Source organism: Pseudophryne corroboree, chromosome 1, assembly GCF_028390025.1.
Source record: "Pseudophryne corroboree isolate aPseCor3 chromosome 1, aPseCor3.hap2, whole genome shotgun sequence".
In the NCBI taxonomy this organism is placed as follows: domain Eukaryota; kingdom Metazoa; phylum Chordata; class Amphibia; order Anura; family Myobatrachidae; genus Pseudophryne; species Pseudophryne corroboree.
In genome coordinates this window covers 587,021,720-587,045,568 of record NC_086444.1, presented here as the reverse complement: position 1 = coordinate 587,045,568, position 23,849 = coordinate 587,021,720, and the positions used below count along the sequence as shown (strand labels likewise).

Sequence of the window (23,849 nt, the reverse complement as noted above, 5' to 3'; positions counted from 1 at the left end):
TAGATTTAGAATAGGTCTCACCTAGCCTTCTGGCTTCAGTACCACAATATAGTGTGGAATAATACCCCTTTTCTTGTTGTAGGAGGGGTAATTTAATTATCACCTGCTGGGAATACAGCTCGTGAATTGTTTCCCATACTGCCTCCTTGTCGGAGGGAGACCTTGGTAAAGCAGACTTCAGGAGCCTGCGCAGGGGAAACGTCTCGACATTCCAATCTGTACCCCTGGGATACTACTTGTAGGATCCAGGGGTCCTGTACGGTCTCAGCGTCATGCTGAGAGCTTGTCAGAAGCGGTGGAACGCTTCTGTTCCTGGGAATGGGCTGCCTGCTGCAGTCTTCTTCCCTTTCCTCTATCCCTGGGCAGATATGACTCTTATAGGGACGAAAGGACTGAAGCTGAAAAGACGGTGTCTTTTTCTGCAGAGATGTGACTTAGGGTAAAAACGGTGGATTTTCCAGCAGTTGCCGTGGCCACCAGGTCCGATGGACCGACCCCAAATAACTCCTCTTCCTTTATACGGCAATACACCTTTGTGCCGTTTGGAATCTGCATCACCTGACCACTGTCGTGTCCATAAACATCTTCTGGCAGATATGGACATCGCACTTACTCTTGATGCCAGAGTGCAAATATCCCTCTGTGCATCTCGCATATATAGAAATGCATCCTTTAAATGCTCTATAGTCAATAAAATACTGTCCCTGTCAAGGGTATCAATATTTTTAGTCAGGGAATCCGACCAAGCCACCCCAGCTCTGCACATCCAGGCTGAGGCGATCGCTGGTCGCAGTATAACACCAGTATGTGTGTAAATACTTTTTATGATATTTTCCAGCCTCCTGTCAGCTGGCTCCTTGAGGACGGCCCTATCTATAGACGGTACCGCCACTTGTTCTGATAAGCGTGTGAGCGCCTTATCCACCCTAAGGGGTGTTTCCCAACGCGCCCTAACTTCTGGCGGGAAAGGGTATACCGCCCATATTTTCTATCGGGGGGAACCCACGCATCATCACACACTTCATTTAATTTATCTGATTCAGGAAAAACTACGGTAGTTTTTTCACATCCCACATAATACCCTCTTTTGTGGTACTTGTAGTATCAGAAATATGTAACACCTCCTTCATTGCCCTTAACGTGTGGCCCTAATAAGGAATACGTTTGTTTATTCACCGTCGACACTGGATTCAGTGTCCCTGTCTGTGTCTGTGTCGACCGACTAAAGTAAACGGGCGTTTTAAAACCCCTGACGGTGTTTTTGAGACGTCTGGACCGGTACTAATTGTTTGTCGGCCGTCTCATGTCGTCAACCGACCTTGCCGCGTGTTGACATTATCACGTAATTCCCTAAATAAGCCATCCATTCCGGTGTCGACTCCCTAGAGAGTGACATCACCATTACAGGCAATTGCTCCGCCTCCTCACCAACATCGTCCTCATACATGTCGACACACACGTACCGACACACAGCACACACACAGGGAATGCTCTGATAGAGGACAGGACCTACTAGCCCTTTGGAGAGACAGAGGGAGAGTTTGCCAGCACACACCAAAAACGCTATAATTATATAGGGACAACCTTATATAAGTGTTTTCCCTTATAGCATCTTTTTTATATATTTTTAACGCCAAATTAGTGCCCCCCCTCTCTGTTTTAACCCTGTTTCTGTAGTGCAGTGCAGGGGAGAGCCTGGGAGCCTTCCCTCCAGCCTTTCTGTGAGGGAAAATGGCGCTGTGTGCTGAGGAGATAGGCCCCGCCCCTTTTTCGGCGGCCTCGTCTCCCGCTCTTAACGGATTCTGGCAGGGGTTAAATATCTCCATATAGCCCCCGGAGGCTATATGTGAGGTATTTTTAGCCAAAAATAGGTTTTCATTGCCTCCCAGGGCGCCCCCCTCCCAGCGCCCTGCACCCTCAGTGACTGCCGTGTGAAGTGTGCTGAGAGGAAATGGCGCACAGCTGCAGTGCTGTGCGCTACCTTAAGAAGACTGAGGAGTCTTCATGCCGCCGATTCTGGACCTTCTTCTTGTTTCAGCATCTGCAAGGGGGCCGGCGGCGAGGCTCCGGTGACCATCCAGGCTGTACCTGTGATCGTCCCTCTGGAGCTAATGTCCAGTAGCCAAAGAAGCCAATCCATCCTGCACGCAGGTGAGTTCACTTCTTCTCCCCTAAGTCCCTCGTTGCAGTGATCCTGTTGCCAGCAGGACTCACTGTAAAATAAAAAACCTAAGCTAAACTTTTCTAAGCAGCTCTTTAGGAGAGCCACCTAGATTGCACCCTTCTCGGCCGGGCACAAAAATCTAACTGGGGCTTGGAGGAGGGTCATAGGGGGAGGAGCCAGTGCACACCACCTGATCCTAAAGCTTTACTTTTTGTGCCCTGTCTCCTGCGGAGCCGCTATTCCCCATGGTCCTTTCAGGAACCCCAGCATCCACTAGGACGATAGAGAAATTGCGAACGAAAGATTCGCAATGTTGCGATAAGACATCTCTGTGCAGTTTCTGAGTAACTCGAAACTTACTCGGCATCTGCGATCAGTTCAGTGCTTGTCGTTCCTGGTTTGACGTCACAAACACACCCAGCGTTCGCCCAGACACTCCTCCGTTTCTCCAGCCACTCCCGCGTTTTTCCCAGAAACGGTAGCGTTTTTTCACACACTCCCATAAAACGGCCAGTTTCCGCCCAGAAACACCCACTTCCTGTCAATCACAGTACGATCACCAGAACGAAGAAAAAACCGTGAGTAAAATTCCTAACTGCATAGCAAATTTACTTGGCGCAGTCGCAGTGCGAACATTGCGCATGCGCACTAAGCGGAAAATCGCTGCAATGCGAAGAAATTTACCGAGCGAACAACTCGGAATGACCCCCAATATGCTGAAAACTGGAGCACTATAAAAATGGGGATCAGGTCAGCATACTGGTGCTTGGGATGTCAGTATGCCAGGATCCCTACATGGATCAAAATGCTGGCGTCGGAATCCCGACTGCCGGCATCCCAAACGTAAGTATGCAAGGGCTCCTTAGGGTCAGGGTGGGGGTGGTGGGGTAGTTAGGTTTACGCTATGGGAGAAGGGCTAAAGTTAAACTGCGGGGTGGGGGGTGACTGGAACAATTAGGGTCAGGCTGCAGGATGTAAGGGTTAGGGAGGAGAAGAGGAGGGTTAGCGTACTTTCTTACCGTCTAGGTGTCAAAATTCTGTGCATCAGGATGCCGCTGTCGGTATTCTGACCACCGGCATCCTGAAAGCCATAATCATCTGTGATATGAAGGCATCAGTGCGATTCCAGAGCGTTTGCCCAGTGTTTTAAAACAGAAGTCATTTAGGAGGGTTTTACCTTTTCAATTATTGCTATTTTAAAACATTGGACACACTCGTCGGAATTGCGCCAGTGCCTGCATCTCACACACTATCACATATCCCCCATAGAGTTCTAGTTTGTGCATTTCTGAGTGAACATGGCCAGTTGTGTTTTGCCAGACACGTGTTTGTCTGTCCTATTGTGCTAACATAAACCTGTCTTTTATATATAGTATGTGCCTGTGAAAGGGGACCATGTCATTGGGATTGTCACCACTAAGTCCGGAGATATTTTCAAACTGGATGTTGGGGGCAGTGATCAAGCATCATTATCATTTTTAGCCTTTGAAGGTGCCACTAAAAAGAACAGGCCAAATGTTAAGGTGAGTTTGTTGAAGTAACCTTTTTCCTTACTATAATGCTCCTTCTATAGTACAGTTTAGGAAACAGGTGAAAACCTTAAGAAGGAACTCTAAATATGTAAGAGTTAGTGATTGTGTTATAATAATTTTATGATGTGTTTAAATACTTACACCGCCTGAAGCGGGTTGCACCCGGGAGCCTGACTCGGATGCTTCCCGGCTGTGACCCGCCTCAGTCCCCTTTTCTACTGCTTTCTCCAACCCGCCATATTGCCGGGTTGGTGACGCGACAGGGCTGCACTTGGAGATCACAAAATCTCCAAGCGTTGCCCATACATACAATGTGAATGGGATCCAGGTCGATGCGACCCAGATCCCGTTTACACAGCACAGCGAGCCATGTTGAACCCGTGTTCAACCCTGCAAGCTACCCAAGTTGGAATACCGGGTCACTCAACCCAGATTATTCCAACTGGCCTCATTTACACTGCACAGCAACACGGGTTATGCGCGCTCATGTGCAATAACTCGTGTTAGAAGCTGGCGGTGTAGACTTATTGTGCATGCTTCAACGATCACTAGTAGTGCTATTGATAAAAGTGCAGCACATGGAAAGGGTAAGATTAAAAGTTACACTTTTACATTTTTGAGCAGTATATGTACAGTAGCTCAAAAATGTCTGCTATATCCTAGAAGAATCTGATCTAAATCATTTGGATAACTGTTTGGCATATCGGTTAATGTAAGATAACCGGTATTGTGGGAATTATGCATCTGCCATTAGATAGTACAATTAGACTCCAACAATACCATAAATGATCCGGACACTTGTCCTAAGAAGCTGAAAGTCTAGTTTCTTGAACTTACCTATTGTACAAATGAGCCTGGGAAATGGAGCTTTTTGAATATTTAGATTTTAACATTAAAAATCCTGTGTTTTTAAATAGATTTTCCTTTTACATGTGTGATTTACAGGATTCTGCCTGTACTTTGCAAGCTTGCACCCTGTATGTAGACTGAAGCAATATCTGATTTGGGTCTCCTGAATTTGTATTAGTTGGCATGCTGAATACATTGAGCCGCAGTAGTCTGCGCAGGATTATTGGCCTATTATGCAGAGAATGGCAGGAAATCCTGTTACATCTTCTCTGTAGCTTGGTGCCTCCATTAGGTGGTGCATTTTGAGACAGTGTCCTCATTCTAACCTTTTAATAGGACCACCATTTTTTGTGTAGATGCCGTTCACTGAAACCAATGTGGTTGTGACTTATATCCAAACAATATTTACAATGTTATGTAATAGTGTTATTTGCCTACTTGTTGAACTTCTGCACTATCAGACCGGTATTCGGCCCTCATTCCGAGTTGTTCGCTCGCTAGCTACTTTTAGCAGCCATGCAAATGCTAAGCCGCCGCCCTCTGGGAGTGTATCTTAGCTTAGCAGAAGTGCAAAAGAAAGGTTAGCAGAATTGCTACAAAAAAAGACTGCAGTTTCTGAGTAGCGCGAGACTTACTCCTAGCTAGCGATCACTTCAGACTGTTTAGTTCCTGTTTTGACGTCACGTACACGCCCTGCGTTCGCCCAGCCATGCCTGCGTATCCCCAGCCACTCCTGCATTTTTTATCTGACACGCCTGCATTTTTACACCACTCCCCGAAAACGGTCAGTTACCTCCCAGAAACACCCACTTTCTGTCAATCACTCTGCGACCAGCAGTGCAATAGAAAAGCGTCGCTAGACCTTGTGTGAAACTGCATCGGCTGTTGTGAAAGTATATTGCGCTGCATACGCATGCGCAGAAGTGCCGCTTTTTTACCTAAACGCTGCGCTGCGAACAAAAACAGATAGAGATCAACTCGGAATGAACCCCTTCATTCAAACACCGAGCTGTGCACGCTTACAGAGACGGTGTAACCGGAGGATCCTTCAGAGATGACTGCACCATAAGACTAATACGCCAGCGGCCAGGAGGGTCATCTTTAGCAGAACAAGCTAATATAGTGGTGAGATTACCCACAACTTTTAAATATCTGGCAAGATTTAATCAAAACTACACGCTGAAGTGAGACCGTATATTTACAGTTAAAATAGCTGCTGCAAACGGTGTTACACTGCAAAATAACTTTTGAGCAGCTGATGTGGTTTCTAAATTGACACTAACTGGATACATTGGGTGCATTACATACTTGCGTACCGGAACCTCTCCATGAGGGAGAAAATGCTCTGTTCCTGGACTTTCCTGGTAATGTATGATTGCTATCACCTGTGGTTAAACACCTTTCTTATCAATTAACTAGCTCACCACAGGTGATGGCAATCATACATTACCAGGAAAGTCCAGGAACAGAGCATTTTCTCCCTCATGGAGAGGGTCAGGTAGGCAAGTATGAATTGTTATCAGTGAACTGCATAAATCTGTGGTGTCTGCATTCTCACAGTGGAAAGGCTATTGTTGCCAATTTTTATCCATACAAAAAACTGTATCAGATGAACTGTCACAAATTAAATACAGTGTCTCTTCAATTATTAAACAGAGAACAAGTTAATACTTTTTCATGAGAGAAAAAAGATATTACCATTTAATGAATGCTGCTACATTTGTAAAGTGTTTATGGATTGATATTGCCAGTCTCTGCTTTTTATAGTATACTTTTTAATAGTACTCTGTGTGTGTTAGCGAAGGTGATACTAATTTGATATAATAGTTTTCAATGGTTGGATGTGGGGTAATTTATTGAATACACCTCTGTGCAGAGGGGCTAGATATATTTTACACCTATATCCAACTAAATTGATCTATGTTGCTTTTTACCATTTAATTGTGATACCGGACGGTGGTTATATATGGATTGATAGAAATTTTATGCAGATGTGTCTTGTTTATAAATTTTAAATAAATATAAAAACAATTCCTGTGCGCTGTAATATTCCCTTTTTTTCTTTTTCTTTTAAACATATATTCAGGGTTGAGTAACCCCTGTATTACTGGATGAACAGGAATTGGTTAGGTCAAGCGCTTAATTAACCTGTTGTGTGTGTATAATGTTATGTAATATGTATTATTTTATTCTAGGTCGGAGATCTTGTTTATGGTCAGTTCATCGTTGCTAATAAAGACATGGAGCCAGAATTGGCATGTATAGACAGCTCCGGGAAAGCCAATGGGAAGGGCGTTATTGGGCAAGACGGCCTCATGTTTAAAGTCTCCTTGGGACTAGTAAGAAAGTAAGAACATACTGTATGATCTCTATTAGTCAGAGACCTGCTTGATAGAAAGTAAATACTTGGTGCTACTTTGATTATGTCATGGACACAGACAGGGCCGGTGCTAGGGTGTTCGGCGCCCTCCTGCAAACTATAAAATTGCGCCCTCCCTCTCTTAACTCATAAAGGGTCAGTGTGCGTCACAAATGAGGGGGATTTACCGGGAGAGTGAAGGCAGGGGCAGTGACAGGGAGTTACAGGGAGGGTGAGGGCAGGGACGCTGAGGGAGAGTTACAGGGAGGGTGAGGGCAGGGACGCTGAGGGAGAGTTACAGGGAGGGTGAGGGCAGGGATGCTGAGGGGGAGTTACAGGGAGGGTGAGAGCAGGGACGTTGAGGGGGAGTTACAGGGAGGGTGAGGGCAGGGACGTTGAGGGGGAGTTAGAGAGGGTGAGGGCAGGGATGCATGCGGTGGTCTTCCTGGGCAGACAGGCGCAGTGGCGGAACTAGAAATAGTGGGTCCAGGTGCAACAATATGCATTGGGCCCCATCCCATATTAAAAATAGGGAAATAGCATCCCCCAAAATATTGTTTGTCTCACTAATAAGGGGTGTCGCCACACAATAGTACTCCCAATTCACGTTACACTACACAGTAGAGAGCCTTATACACCGTATGCCACAACAGTAGAGAAGCTTAAACACGGTACACCACACAGTAGAGAGCCTTATACACGTAGCGCCATACAGTAGAGAGCCTTATACAGGGTATGCCAGACAGCAGAGAAGCTTATACATGGTACACCACACAGTATAGAGCCTTATACATGTTGCGCCACAGTTTAGAGCCCTATACAGTGTACGCCACACAATAGAGAAGATTATACATGTTAACACATAGGGGGTATTCAATTATTGCCAGATTTTTCGACCAGTCGAAAAATCGGCAAATTATCGTCTGTTTTTAGGGCGAATTATATTCACCCTATTCAATGCCTGTGCCATTTTTCTGACTTGTTAAAAAGTCCGGCACTGGCAAAAATCACGTGAATACTCAAATTTGCAGCCGATCTACGAGTTGTCGAATTTGGGGGCGTTTTCGCCCATGCCGATTCGACATAAAAAGGGGGAAAATTCATGGGTGAAAAGAGATTTAAAATCTGGCTCAAAACGCCCGCAATTGAATGCCCATGGTCAAATTTGGCACATAATTGAATACCCCCTATAGTAGAGAAGCTTATACACGTTACGCCACACAGTTGAGAGGTTTATACACGGTATGCCACACAGTACAGAAGCTTATACACGGTACGCCACACAGTACAAAAGCTTATACACGGTACGCCGCACAGTACAGAAGCTTATACACGGTACGCCGCACAGTACAGACGCTTATACACGGTATGCCGCACAGTACAGAAGCTTATACACGGTACGCCGCACAGTACAGACGCTTATACACGGTACGCCGCACAGTACAGACGCTTATACACGGTACCCCCGCACAGTACAGAAGCTTATACACGGTACGCCGCACAGTACAGACGCTTATACACGGTACGCCACACAGTACAGACGCTTATACACGGTACAACACACAGTATAGAGATGCACACGTCAACATTTACTACCGGGAATGTGAGAGATAGGTGGATAGATAGATAGATAGATAGATAGATAGATAGATAGATAGATAGATAGATAGATAGATAGAGATGTGGCCAGCCTCATTGTTGCTGCAATGTGTAGGAACCGGCATACGCATCATGGCAAGCAGACAGTGAACGCCGTGCTGTGGCTATTCGCAGCCTCCGTTCACTCCATAGAAGTACACATGCGCGACTCATAGACATGGGCACAACAGTGGCGTCATCCATGCCGCGGTGCGTACGCATCATGGGATGGATAAGTGTGGCTACATCTGTAGATATTGATATACACACATATAGTAAAACACACACAGCAAAACACATATACACAGACACACCCACAGAAAAGACACACATACATACTGTACATACATACAGCTAAACACCTAGCAAAATACATATACAGTATACACAAAAAATACACATAGCTAAACAGACATAGGAAAATACATATACAGTATATGCAGAAACACACACAGCCATAGCTAAACACACACTCTTTACTTTACATGTGTTTTCTTTTTCCACAAGTTCCACACTCTGCACCTCCTGGCTCTGGCTCCAGCAAGGCTCCTCACTGCAGGGCCTGTGACTCACTCTTCTGTACACACACCACGGACTGCTGCCGAGACTAACCCTCCTCCCTCCCCCGTATGTCCCAGCATGCAGTGAGGGCCAACACAGAGTCCAGGAAGCAGAGAGCTGCAGCAGCAGTGCGGAGCAGAGAAGAAGGGTGATGTGACTGATCACCCTCTCACTGGCGTCGGGGACCAGCGCCAGTGAGGTTTTTTCTGTTAGAAAATGCAGCTCAGTGGCGGCAGCGTGTAATGAGTCAGTGTGACTCACTACACTGCTGCCGGCTGCGGGCTCCTACACAGCGCTGGGCGGCTTCATAAGTGAAGAGGCAGGGAGAGGGGCTGCCCCATCAGTGAGGTGCCGCTGCTGTCGTCTGTCAGAGTGACAGGCGCTGGCAGCCGGCATCAACAGCGCACATCACAGCAAGGTCGCAGAGCGGGGAGAGCGCCTCTCTGACCCAGCGCCTCCCTGCTTTGCAGGACCTTGCTGAGCGGGTAGCGCCGGCCCTGGACACAGAGCTAAACTAGTGTCTCCTCTTACAATGCCAAATCGCTCAATAAGCAGGGAAAGACCACAGCCAGTGTTGGGGACAGTGAGGCAATTAAAGGTACCGCTACAGCCACCTACATAAAGGATTCTACTAACATTCCCCTCCCCCAGCAAGATTCCTTGTGGCTGCTACATGCAGCAGTTGTCCCTGACATGGCAGTGACTCTCTTGCTTGGTTATTTCTCTATCGTCCTAAGTGGATGCTGGGGTTCCTGAAAGGACCATGGGGAATAGCGGCTCCGCAGGAGACAGGGCACAAAAGTAAAGCTTTTACAGGTCAGGTGGTGTGTACTGGCTCCTCCCCCTATGACCCTCCTCCAGACTCCAGTTAGATTTTTGTGCCCGGCCGAGAAGGGTGCAATTCTAGGTGGCTCTCATAAAGAGCTGCTTAGAGAGTTTAGCTTAGGTTTTTTTATTTTACAGTGATTCCTGCTGGCAACAGGATCACTGCAACGAGGGACAGAGGGGAGAAGAAGTGAACTCACCTGCGTGCAGGATGGATTGGCTTCTTGGCTACTGGACATGAAGCTCCAGAGGGACGATCACAGGTACAGCCTGGATGGTCACCGGAGCCACGCCGCCGGCCCCCTCACAGATGCTGAAGCAAGAAGAGGTCCAGAATCGGCGGCTGAAGACTCCTGCAGTCTTCTTAAGGTAGCGCACAGCACTGCAGCTGTGCGCCATTTTCCTCTCAGCACACTTCACACGGCAGTCACTGAGGGTGCAGGGCGCTGGGAGGGGGGCGCCCTGGGAGGCAAATGAAAACCTTTAAAAAGGCTAAAAATACCTCACATATAGCCCCAGAGGCTATATGGAGATATTTACCCCTGCCTAAATGTACTAAATAGCGGGAGACGAGCCCGCCGGAAAAGGGGCGGGGCCTATCTCCTCAGCACACGGCGCCATTTTCTGTCACAGATCCGCTGGTCAGGAAGGCTCCCAGGTCTCTCCCCTGCACTGCACTACAGAAACGGTATAACAGAGAGGGGGGGCAAAATAAATGGCAATATATCAATATAAAAGCAGCTATAAGGGAGCACTTAATCATAAGGCTATCCCTGTCATATATAGCGCTTTTTGGTGTGTGCTGGCAGACTCTCCCTCTGTCTCCCCAAAGGGCTAGTGGGTCCTGTCTTCGTATAGAGCATTCCCTGTGTGTCTGCTGTGTGTCGGTACGTGTGTGTCGACATGTATGAGGACGTTATTGGTGTGGAGGCGGAGCAATTGCCAAATATGAGGATGTCACCTCCTAGGGGGTCGACACCAGAATGGATGCCTTTATTTGTGGAATTACGGGATAGCGTCAACTCGCTTAAGCAGTCGTTTGCCGACATGAGGCGGCCGGACACTCAATTAGTGCCTGTCCAGGCGCCTCAAACACCGTCAGGGGCTGTAAAACGCCCCTTGCCTCAGTCGGTCGACACAGACCCAGACACAGGCACTGATTCCGGTGGTGAAGGTGACGAATCAACCGTATTTTCCAGTAGGGCCACACGTTATATGATTTTGGCAATAAAGGAGATGTTACATTTAGCTGATACTACAGGTACCACTAAACAGGGTATTATGTGGGGTGTGAAAAAACTACCAGTAGTTTTTACCGAATCAGAAGAATTAAATGACGTGTGTGATGAAGCGTGGGGTGCCCCGATAAAAAACTGCTAATTTCAAAGAAGTTATTGGCTTTATACCCTTTCCCGCCAGAGGTTAGGGAGCGCTGGGAAACACCTCCTAGGGTGGACAAAGCGCTAACACGCTTATCAAAACAAGTGGCGTTACCCTCTCCTGAGACGGCCGCACTTAAAGATCCATCAGATAGGAGGATGGAAAATATCCAAAAAGGTATATACACACATGCAGGTGTTATACTACGACCAGCTATTGCGACTGCCTGGATGTGCAGTGCTGGGGTAGTTTGGTCAGAGTCCCTGATCGAAAATATTGATACCCTGGACGGGGACAATATTTTACTGTCGTTAGAACAAATAAAGGATGCATTTCTTTATATGCGTGATGCACAGAGAGATATCTGCACACTGGCATCACGGGTAAGTGCTATGTCCATTTCGGCCAGAAGAGCTTTATGGACACGACAGTGGACAGGCGATGCGTAGAGGAGTTATTTGGGGTCGGTCTATCGGATTTGGTGGCCACGGCTACGGCCGGGAAATCCACCTTTCTACCTCAAGTCACTCCCCAACAGAAAAAGGCACCGACTTTTCAACCGCAGCCTTTTCGTTCCTTTAAAAATAAGAGAGCAAAGGGCTATTCATATCTGCCACGAGGCAGAGGACGAGGGAAGAGACAGCAACAGGCAGCTCCTTCCCAGGAACAGAAGCCCTCCCCGGCTTCTACAAAAGCCTCAGCATGACGCTGGGGCTTCGCAAGCGGACTTGGGGGCGGTAGGCGGTCGTCTCAAAAATTACAGCGCGCAGTGGGCTCACTCGCAGGTAAATCCCTGGATCCTGCAGATAATATCTCAGGGGTACAGGTTGAAATTAGAGACAGAGCCACCTCGCCGTTTCCTGAAGTCGGCTTTACCAACGTCCCCCTCAGAAAGGGAGACGGTTTTGGAAGCCATTCACAAGCTGTATTCTCAGCAGGTGATAGTCAAGGTACCTCTTCTACAACAAGGGAAGGGGTATTATTCCACTCTTTTTGTGGTACCGAAGCCGGATGGCTCGGTACGGCCTATTCTAAATCTGAAGTCCTTGAACCTGTACATAAAGAAGTTCAAGTTCAAGATGGAGTCACTCAGAGCAGTGATAGCGAACCTGGAAGAAGGGGACTTTATGGTATCCTTGGACATCAAGGATGCGTATCTCCACGTTCCAATTACCCCTCACACCAGGGGTACCTCAGGTTCGTTGTACAAAACTGTCACTATCAGTTTCAGACGCTGCCGTTTGGTTTGTCCACGGCACCTCGGGTCTTTACAAAGGTAATGGCCGAGATAATATTTCTTCTTCGAAGAAAAGGCGTATTAATTATCCCATACTTGGACGATCTCCTATTAAGGACAAGGTCCAGAGAACAGCTAGAGATGGGTTTAGCACTATCTCAAGAGGTGCTAAAGCAGCACGGATGGATTCTGAATATTCCAAAATCCCAATTAATGCCGACAACTCGTCTGATGTTCCTGGGGATGATTCTGGACACAGTTCAGAAAAAGGTTTTTCTTCCCGAAGAAAAAGCCAAGGAGTTATCTGACCTGGTCAGGAACCTCCTAAAACCAGGAAAGGTGTCTGTACATCAATGCACAAGAGTCCTGGGGGGAAAAAAAAAAAAAAAAAAAAAAAAAATGGTGGCTTCTTACGAAGCAATCCCTTTCGGCAGATTCCATGCAAAGGGATCTGTTGGACAAATGGTCAGGGTCGCATCTTCAGATGCACCTGCGGATAACCCTGTCGCCGAGGACAAGGGTATCCCTTCTGTGGTGGTTGCAGGAGGCTCATCTATTGGAGGGCCGCAGATTCGGCATGCAGGATTGGATCCTGGTGACCACGGATGCCAGCCTGAGAGGCTGGGGAGCAGTCACACAGGGAAGAAATTTCCAGGGAGTGTGGTCGAGCCTGAAAAAGTCTCTTCACATAAGCATTCTGGAACTAAGAGCAATCTACAATGCTCTAAGCCAGGCGGAACCTCTGCTTCAAGGAAGACCGGTGTTGATCCAGTCGGACAACATCACGGCAGTCGCCCATGTAAACAGACAGGGCGGCACAAGAAACAGAATGGCAGAGGCTGCCAGGATCCTTCGCTGGGCGGAGAATCACGTGATAGCACTGTCAGCAGTATTCATCCCGGGCGTGGACAACTGGGAAGCAGACTTCCTCAGCAGACACGACCTTCACCCGGGAGAGTGGGTACTTCATCCAGAAGTTTTCCACATGCTATTAAACCGTTGGGTAAAACCAATGGTGGACATGATGGCGTCTTGCCTCAACAAGACACTGGACAGTTATTGCGCCAGGTCAAGAGATCCGCAGGCAATAGCTGTGGACGCGTTGGTAACACTTTGGGTGTACCAGTCCGTATATGTGTTTCCTCCTCTGCCTCTCATACCAAAGGTATTGAGGATTATACGGCAAAGAGGAGTAAGACTAGTGGCTCCGGATTGGCCAAGAAGGACTTGGTACCCGGAACTTCAAGAGATGGTCACGGACGATCCGTGGCCTCTACTTCTGAGAAGGGACCTGCTTCAGCAGGGTCCTTGTCTTTTTCAAGACTTACCGCGGCTGCGTTTGACGGCATGGCGTTTGAATGCCAGATCCTAAAAGGAAAAGGCATTCCAGAAGAAGTCATTCCTACCTTGATAAAGGCTAGGAAGGAAGTCACCGCGAAGCATTATCGCCGTATTTGGCGAAAATATGTTGCGTGGTGCGAGCAGCGGAGTGCTCCGATGGAGGAATTTCAACTGGGTCGTTTTCCTACATTTCCTGCAATCAGGATTGTCTATGGGTCTCAAATTGGGATCTATTAAGGTTCAAATTTCGGCCCTATAAATATTCTTCCAAAAAGAATTGGCCTCAGTCCCTGAGGTCCAGATTTTTATCAAAGGAGTACTGCATATACAGCCTCCTGTGGTGCCTAAGGTGGCACCGTGGGATCTAAATGTAGTTTTAGATTTCCTCAAATCCAATTGGTTTGAACCACTAAAGAATGTGGATTTGAAATATCTCACATGGAAAGTGACTATGTTACTGGCCCTGGCTTCGGCCGGGAGAGTATCTGAACTGGCGGCTTTGTTTTATAAAAGCCCTTATTTAATGTTCCATTCGACATAGGGCAGAGCTGCGGACGCGTCCGCATTTTCTCCCTAAGGTGGTATCAGCGTTTCACCTGAACCAGCCTATTGTAGTGCCTGCGGCTACAGACGACTTGAAGGACTCCAAGTTGTTGGACGTTGTCAGAGCCTTAAAAATATACATTTAAAGGACGGCTGGAGTCAGAAAATCTGACTCGCTGTTTATACTGTATGCACCCAACAAGTTGGGTGCACCTGCTTCTAAGCAGTCGATTGCTCGTTGGATTTGTAACAAAATTCAACTTGTACATTCTGTGGCAGGCCTGCCACAGCCTAAATCTGTTAAGGCCCATTCCGCAAGGAAGGTGGGCTCATCTTGGGCGGCTGCCCGAGGGGTCTCGGCATTACAACTCTGCCGAGCAGCTACGTGGTCAGGGGAGAACACGTTTGTAAATTTTTACAAATTTGATACCCTGGCAAAGGAGGACCTGGAGTTCTCTCATTCGGTGCTGCAGAGTCATCCGCACTCTCCCGCCCGTTTGGGAGCTTTGGTATAATCCCCATGGTCCTTTCAGGAACCCCAGCATCCACTTAGGACGATAGAGAAAATAAGAATTTACTTACCGATAATTCTATTTCTCGGAGTCCGTAGTGGATGCTGGGCGCCCATCCCAAGTGCGGATTATCTGCAATACTTGTACATAGTTATTGTTAACTAATTCGGGTTATTGTTTAGGAAGCCATCTTTCAGAGGCTCCTCTGTTATCATACTGTTAACTGGGTTTAGATCACAAGTTGTACGGTGTGATTGGTGTGGCTGGTATGAGTCTTACCCGGGATTCAAAATCCTCCCTTATTGTGTACGCTCGTCCGGGCACAGTACCTAACTGGAGTCTGGAGGAGGGTCATAGGGGGAGGAGCCAGTACACACCACCTGACCTGTAAAAGCTTTACTTTTGTGCCCTGTCTCCTGCGGAGCCGCTATTCCCCATGGTCCTTTCAGGAACCCCAGCATCCACTACGGACTCCGAGAAATAGAATTATCGGTAAGTAAATTCTTATTTTCTCCTGTTCATCTTTCCTGGCTTCTGTCTGGGATGGGGCACGTTAGTAAAATCTTTGGTGTAGTGCAAATTTAAATATATATTTAAAACACTGATCTCTAGAAAACACCAAGTCCCACAAACATTTTAGATAATATATGCCACAAATGTATTATAGTAGGATGGTGTCTGTGAATGCAGTAACTCCTCTATAGGCTTCATAGATGCCTATAAAATCACAGGCATGGATTTTTGCGCATAAAACAAAGTTGGACTTAGAAAAAACTGTTTCTCCCTAGACCTAATGTGGTAATTGGGGGACTTGTCTGGAGCGACACCTTCCAACCCAGCAGACAGTATTTCTGTCCACCTATAGCCCTCCCTCCTTAGTCCTGTGTGATCTGGGAGACTCAGGTGTAGGGAAAGGGACAGGATGCTGACCTGTGGAAGATTCTGAATGGCTGCTGGGAAAGTAGGTAGATGGAGGTTACGGGAGTAGATAGGGAATTTATATGTACTGTAAAGGCTTCTTTTGTTAATGCAGCCACTTACTGGCCCCATTGTGCCAGCTCTTAACGTGCACATATAGGTGTCTTGCAAGGAGCAGCCAGGAGATGGGTGGCCAATCAGTGGCTAGAGCTGGTATATGTAGAAAGGAGTGTGCAGGGTAAGTGGTTGTGATACATGGGCTGTCCAGATTGGAAGACCGTCATTCTTCTGTAAACTGCATGTGATGCTTAAATGGGGAGTTTCCGGCATCATACTGCTAATTACCATTAACTCTAATTACTGGTAATAATAATGGATAAAATTATTCCTTAAAAATATGAAGATGATTTTTACGCCATTATACAACAAAATGTTAGGTGATAACATTCCACAATGTTTTTAAACAGTGAAATATTATCTCCTACCTCATATTGGGCAGCGAGTGCCCTTCTTAGAATGTAGTAACATTTCAGAATAGGATCTGATACAGGCTAAATTCCTGTAACGTCACTTTTATTCCCGTGAAGCATGAATCCACAATGACCACTGAAGAGGACTGAAAACCTGCCAGTCGCTCGGATTTGTTAGAAGAAACACGCTTTACACTTGGCAACCTACGGCAGTGGTGTGACTGTACTATATATAGTTACAGAGAAACCCTTTACATTATGGGGTATATACAATTAGAGTCGGAAACTGCCGTCTTGTCGGAAAGGGGTTCCGACCTATTCAATCCGGGCTCAGTTTTTCCGACAAATTGGGAAATCAGATTTGTCAGAATGCTGTCGGAACACACGCGGAACGGCGGCTTCAGGTGCCGAGCTGCATGTATTGTCAGAAGTGGGGCCAAACCCAACAGGTTTTAGCCCAGTCTCCGACAATGTCAATCCGACTTTAAAAAAAGTTATATTGACACTGTTGGGAAAGGGCCAGACCTGTCGGGTTTGGCCCGGCATTGAATAGAGAGGACCCGACAGCAATTGAATATACCCCTATGTCTTACTGTCTTTATTTGTGCTTATAAAATGTTTTGAAAAATATTCAGTCAATGTCTGTGTAACTTTTTATACCTCTCATTTCAGGCTTTTAACACCTCAGAACGAGATTATTCAGGAGCTAATGAATGTTTTCCCAATGGAGATGGTTATTGGCATGAATGGACGGATATGGGTGAAGGCTAAAACTATCCAACAGACTATAATTGTAGCAAATATACTGGAAGCTTGTGAATATTTAACGGCTGCACAGAGAAAGCAGGTCTTTGCAAAGTTCTCAGCATTAGCATTACATATATACAGTAGTATGGCTGATATTCTGGGCCTGGCAGAGCCATATTGATACTTATTAAAGTTAGGCTATATACACACTAGAACGATGTGATACGATAAGATATTGTATACAATTCACTTGCTCTCCCGGAAATGTGATATCTTATGTATACAATATACGATGTGACATAAGATCATAAGATATCTTGCATCGTATACCTCGTACACAAAACCAAAACCATATGTGGGGAGCATCACCCAAAATCTCACCATCAAGCCTGCATGCAGGACTATTAGACGATGTGTCATAAGATGCACTGGAGTGTGCATCTTACGACAGATCGTGTATACACGGTATACATTATTGTACTGAACTAAATCGTAACAGTCGTGTACAATATTGCGTAATGTGTATGCGCCCTTAATATGCTATTATTTTGAGTGATGTAAAACTGTTTTTTATTTTAATAAAATATTATTTTGCTCTCACAAGCATCTAAATTTCACATTGTGTTGCAATTGCTGTAGAAATACTGTAAAACAGCAATTAAATTTGTATTAATTTTTAAATTGCACATGTAATTCCTGCTTCTGTTTACAGAGGGGCAATTTAGGGTAAGAACTCAACCCCCCCTCCCCACCCCTCCACAAAACTAGTCTGCTTTTTACATATCTGACATACAATATGACACTTTAGGGAAATATATATCATAGAACTTTACTCATAGAGGCTGATCACTGCCAATAATAGGATTTTGGTACCTACCGGTAAATCCTTTTCTCTTAGTCCGTAGAGGATGCTGGGGACTCCAAATGGACCATGGGGTATAGACGGATCCGCAGGAGCTTGGGCACACTATAAAGACTTAAACTGGGTGTGAACTGGCTCCTCCCTCTATGCCCCTCCTCCAGACCTCAGTTAGAAACTGTGCCCAGGATAGATGGACATTTCGAGGAAAGGATTTATAAACACGGTGAGTGTCATACCAGCTCACATCACGAACATACCGCAGAACGTGGCATTCAATAGAAAACCAGCCTACGGCATGAAAAAGCCACATGCTGGGAGAATATGTAACACAACCTATAATAAGACACCTCATGCCATGGCCTAAACATCGTCAGCAACAGCCTGACAGAGAAGAAACACCACTAAAGTATAACCAAAAACAATAACTGCAGACACAGTACGCACTGGGACGGGCGCCCAGCATCCTCTACGGACTAAGAGAAAAGGATTTACCGGTAGGTACCAAAATCCTATTTTCTCATACGTCCTAGAGGATGCTGGGGACTCCAAAAGGACCATGGGGTCAATACCAAAGCTCCAGAACGGGCGGGAGAGTGCGAACGACTCTGCAGCACCGATTGAGCAAACAAAAGGTCCCCCACAACCAGGGTATCAACCCTGTAGCGCATAGCAAACGCGTTTGAACCCGACCAAGTATCCACTCAGCAGAGTTGAACCGCAGAGACTCCTCGGGTCTCCGCCCAGGAGGAGCCCATCTTCCCAGTAAAATGGGCCTCCACCGACTTCGGTGATGGCAAACCAGCTGTAGACCGAACCTGCCCAATCGCATCACAGATCCAACGCGTAACCGACTGCATAACACAGTCAGTCACCCAAACCATACTGGGAACATATCAGACAAACAGAGCCCCTGTTTCTCCAATCTGAACCAAAATGGCGACCGAAATATTAAAATCCGCGGCAACATCGAGAGAATTTGAATCAGCTAATGCCTAAGTAACCCCCGGCATCAAAATAGGCCAAAATCTGCGAAACCCAGAAAACACTCTCGGAGAACCACTAACCGAGTTTTCCATTCCTTTCAATCCACATGAAAGATCAAACAAGGCTCTTGTGAGACAAAACCATCACTACCGACACCCGCCTTGCGGGTGTCAAAGCCAAGAGCATGACCACTTTCCAAGAGATAAATTTTTGTAGAGAAATTATTAGGCCACACTCCCCACTTTAAACTTGCATCCACACCGGTTTGTAAAGTATGGATAAACCCGACCAAGCTGAAAGACTTCCATAGGAGCCTTCCTGGATACACCCAAAACACAGAGTTACGCCCACCACAGTGGTAAAGTTTAGCCGTTACTTCTTTCTTAGCTTGAAGAATTGAGGAAAGGACTTCACTGGGAACACCCTTTCGGCTTAGGATATGGCATTCCACCGCCACGACGTCAGACGCAGCTGTGGTAAGCCTTGAAACACGCCCTGATCTTGTTGTCACAGATCCTCACGTAGAGAAAGAGGGCAGGAATCTCCTATGAGTAAATCATGAAAACCTGGATAGCAAACCTTCCTTGGCTAGACCGGATCCAAGAGGATCGCCTGAACCTTTGTTAATCCCACGTTTATCACCTTCAAACAAAAATAAAAGCGGAGAGGCCACCTAGACCGACTAAAAACCACGGTGTCACGAGGTTGTCCACTGCTATAGCTTAAGCGTCCCCTGACCTGGAACAATATCCCTGAGGCCTCTCATGGAGGTGAGACGCCAACATATCCAATTGCGACAATCCTCAAAGACTTGTCACGTCTCGACGACGACCGAATTTTTCCCGGATGGGGATCGCGTCAGCAGAGGAAATCTATTTCCCCGTCGTTCACCTCCGGAACGAAGACTGCTAACATAGCGTTTACCAGACTCTCCACCCAACGGCAAAACAGTGCATCTTCTGCCATTGCCGCTTTGCTCCTTGTTCCGCCATAGCGGTTTACTAATGCCACTGCTGACAAGCCGTCTAGCAGAACTAACACGGGCAGAACACGAAGACTACGTTTGTCAAACTAACACTCAATTCAAGAAAGTTTATAGCAGACAAGCTTTCCAACTCGACCCTATCACCTGGAAACACGTCCCTTGCAAGTACTGCTCCTCCGTCTCGGAGATCTGTATGCATGGACACCAGGAGCTACACCCGGAACCCGAACCTTCATCCCTCTAGAAGGAGAGAACCGAGCAGACACCACCGGAGCGATGTCCTGGCCGTTAGGATTATATTCATGTGCGTGTGCAGGTGAGACCCGGACCACCTTTTCAACTGGTCTCTTGAAAACCACTCCGGCAATAAAGCCTCTCACCAACCGGTTAAGTAACTGAACACCTTGATGAAGTGTCACAGGAAAACCGATCCAACCCTGGATCTTCAGACCTCTTTTCACATGGAAAAACCCCGAATGTTTAAAGGTATTTATCAACTCTGAAAAAAACACCTCCAATCTCTGTGTTTTCAGTCTATTCCTGGACCAACCGAAACATAGTAGACAAGTGCCCGCCAGAGCGGGGACCAGCCCGATAGACTCAGCGACAAGTGGTGGATGTGGAGGAAACAGAAAACGACATCCACTTCTGCGAACCTAACAAGGCTGCAGAACTCTTACCTTTTCACCTTCCACTGACTACACAGAAAAGGAAAAAGAACGGTATCGAACCGGTTAAAACGACCACATCCCACAAAAGAATGCGTCACCAACCGTTGTGAAAGAGGCTAACACACGAAGTTAGACTTACCAGAGGAATCCGCCGAGATTGACTGAGCAGAGGCCACACCAAATAGCTGTATACCTCCCTCCAACATCTCCCGGAGACATCCTCCGCATTTTTCCGGTCACACCTTCTGCTGTCACGTGGCAGCCTGCTGTAATGTTATAAGGTAGAACAAAATAGGCAAGCCTACCCACACTGGGTAGGGTAATTCTATCGGATGCCTACCCGAATACAACACTCCCTCAAGTGCATACAGCGTAACAAGGTCAAAGTATAGAAATCAAATTTCACTTAGCTGCCTGTGTATGATCCTTTGCGACCGGGCTCTGCGTTGACCAGGAGTTGACTGTCATAATTTTCTCTCCGCGATGTGAAGAGAAGAATAGTCGGACTCCTTGAGAGGATCGAACCAACTCGTCACGGCCAATCTAGAGCTTAATCCACAGAGCGACCAGTACATGATAAGAATACCATTAATTCAGCATTCATGGATATACATCATGTAATACACAATAAAACACATATATCCTAACCATGCATATATAAACCTATATCTACATATATACACATATAGATATAACCTATACGCAAGTGGATTGTCCAGACCTGTCAGGTCCCTAGTGTCGGTAATGTGTTGTGAATGTGTATGACCATGTACTGACATGCCCCCGATGTGGATCTACCAGGAACGTTAAGGTCGACAGAAACGTAGTAAATGTCGACAGCAAGGAATAGTAAGCGGGCAAAAAATAATCACGGAACACCGAGGGGTCCGAGGGAAGGATACAAATACAATTCTGATAACATTCCCCCCACATATACCAATAAAAAAAAAATATATATATATATATATATATATATATATATGTACAAGGCAATAACAGCCTGATAATTTTTTTACCCAGGAAATACCGTTGATGCCGACAGGGCATCCCCAAACAACTGTATCTCCCCTATCATGTTTACTGTTTTAATCACACAAACACTAATTTGCTAATACTTAATTTCCCGAATCAAGTACTGCCATGCGCCGGCGAAGCCGACAGTTATCCCCACAGCAGCTTGTGACAAAGCCCTCACACCTGCCGACATATGTCGACTAACCAATAGTCGGTACAAACAGGGAAACAGTGAATATATGTAATATAAGAGTGATTATGCGCCCATTATCAAACCTAAGGCTACATGACACCCATATAGCTTTAAAACACTGTGCCTCCCCTCCAACTCACTATCCAGCAAGTCCTGGCGGGGATCTGAGGAAAATGGCGCTGATTCCCCTGTGAGGGCTAAGCTCCGCCCCTTCCCGTCGCGCTTAAGCCCGCTCAAATTATATAAATATATAAACCTAAATCTAGCTGGGGACCCTATATACAGGGAGTAACCCCCTGTATAAATCCCTTTATGTCCAAACGCAGCCCAGGGCGCCCCCCTGCTCCCCACACCCACGGAAGCCATTGGTGTGTGGGAGCCATGGAGCGCAGCGCGCATGCTGTGGTACCCTGGCAGAGCGAAGACACCCGGTGTCCGGGTATGTTCCCCCGCCCGGGATCCTTCAATAAATGCCGCCATGGGTGCTCCCCCCCAGCGCCCTGCACCCTGCAGGCCGATGGTGTGCGGGAGCAGAGAGCGCAGCGCTACCGCTGCTGCTCCCGCCCATTCGTGGCGCACTGGCAGGGCGTGCACAGAAGTATGTCCCCCCGCCAGTGATCTACTAATTACACATATATATACATGCTATATGCTGCCCAGGGCGCTCCCCCCCAGCGCCCTGCACCTTGCAGGCCGGTGGAGTGCGGGAGCAGGGAGCGCAGCGCTACCGCTGCTGCTCCCTCCCATTCGCGGCAAACTGGCGGGGCGGGCACCGGAGTATGTCCCCCCGCCAGTGATCAACATATTATACATATTCTATATGCTGCCCAGGGCGCTCCCCTCCAGCGCCCTGCACCCTGCAGGCCGATGGTATGTGTGGGAGCAGGGACCGCAGCGCTACCGCTCCCCCCTGCAGCACACTTGCGGGGTGAACATACCTTGTGCCCAGGCATCGAAATATGTCCCCCCGCCAGCATTTTAGCCCCTCAGCAACATGCCCCCAGGGCGCTCCTCCCCAGCGCCCTGCACCCTGCCAGAGACGTTGGTGTGTGGGAGCCTGGAGTGCAGCGCTACCGCTGCTGTTACCTCCATTACTGAAGTCTTCTGCCGTCACTGAAGTCTTCTTTTCTTCCAATACTCACCCGGCTTCTTTCATCAGGCTTTTGTGAGGGGATTGACGGCACGGCGTCAGGAACAAGCAGCTAGGCCACAGGTTCTCAAACTCGGTCCTCAGGACCCCACACGGTTCATGTTTTGCAGGTCACCTGTAGATTTTTAAACTGTGACAGTTGGTGATACACAGTGCAGCTGCTGGGTGACATGGAAAACGTGAACCATGTGGGGTCCTGAGGACCGAGTTTGAGAACCACTGAGCTAGGCGCACCAAGTGATCGAACCCTCTGGAGCTAATGGTGTCCAGTAGCCGAGAAGCAGAGCCTTTGAACTAAGAAGAAGTAGGTCCTGCTTCTTTCCCCTCACTCCCACGCTGCAGGGAGCCTGTAGCCAGCAGGTCTCCCTGAAAATAAAAAACCTAACAAAAGTCTTTCAGAGAAACTCAGGAGAGCTCCCCTAGTGTGTGACCCATCACTCCTGGGCACAAAGTCTAACAGAGGTCTGGAGGAGGTGCATAGAGGGAGGAGCCAGTTCACACCCAGTTTAAGTCTTTATAGTGTGCCCAAGCTCCTGCGGATCCGTCTATACCCCATGGTCCTTTTGGAGTCCCCAGCATCCTCTAGGACATATGAGAAAAATAATCTTTCCCACAAACAGGAGTGATGTGTCCCATAATAATAAAGCAGTCTTAAACCACGCCCCAACAGCTTGAGGAGCAATTGCAAACCACTGTCAGCACTGTAATGTCAGGATATCCAGGAAAACCTGTTCCTGCAGTGACCACTCAGCAGCTGGAAAATGCTGTTATAGGTGTAACTGATAGGGGGTGCAGTAGTTGATGTACACACTTATGGCATAGGGGGACATTTACAAAGCAGTGATAAGAACGGAGAAGTGAGCCAGTGGAGAAGTAGCCCCATCAACCAATCAGCAGCTCTGTATCATTTTATA

The 23,849-nt window shown here is 47.2% G+C and overlaps 1 protein-coding gene across 1 annotated transcript; it reads left to right on the top strand.

Annotated features, from left to right (window-relative positions):
- Positions 1–2,922: 2,922 nt before the first annotated feature.
- On the top strand, positions 2,923–17,643 carry LOC134900288 (exosome complex component RRP40-like). The gene is made up of 4 exons (XM_063914228.1): positions 2,923–3,007; positions 3,538–3,687; positions 6,741–6,892; positions 17,002–17,643. The coding sequence occupies exons 1-4, from the start codon at positions 2,936–2,938 to the stop codon at positions 17,255–17,257; spliced, it is 630 nt and encodes a 209-aa protein (XP_063770298.1). The 5' UTR covers positions 2,923–2,935; the 3' UTR covers positions 17,258–17,643.
- The last annotated feature ends 6,206 nt before the right edge of the window (positions 17,644–23,849 follow it).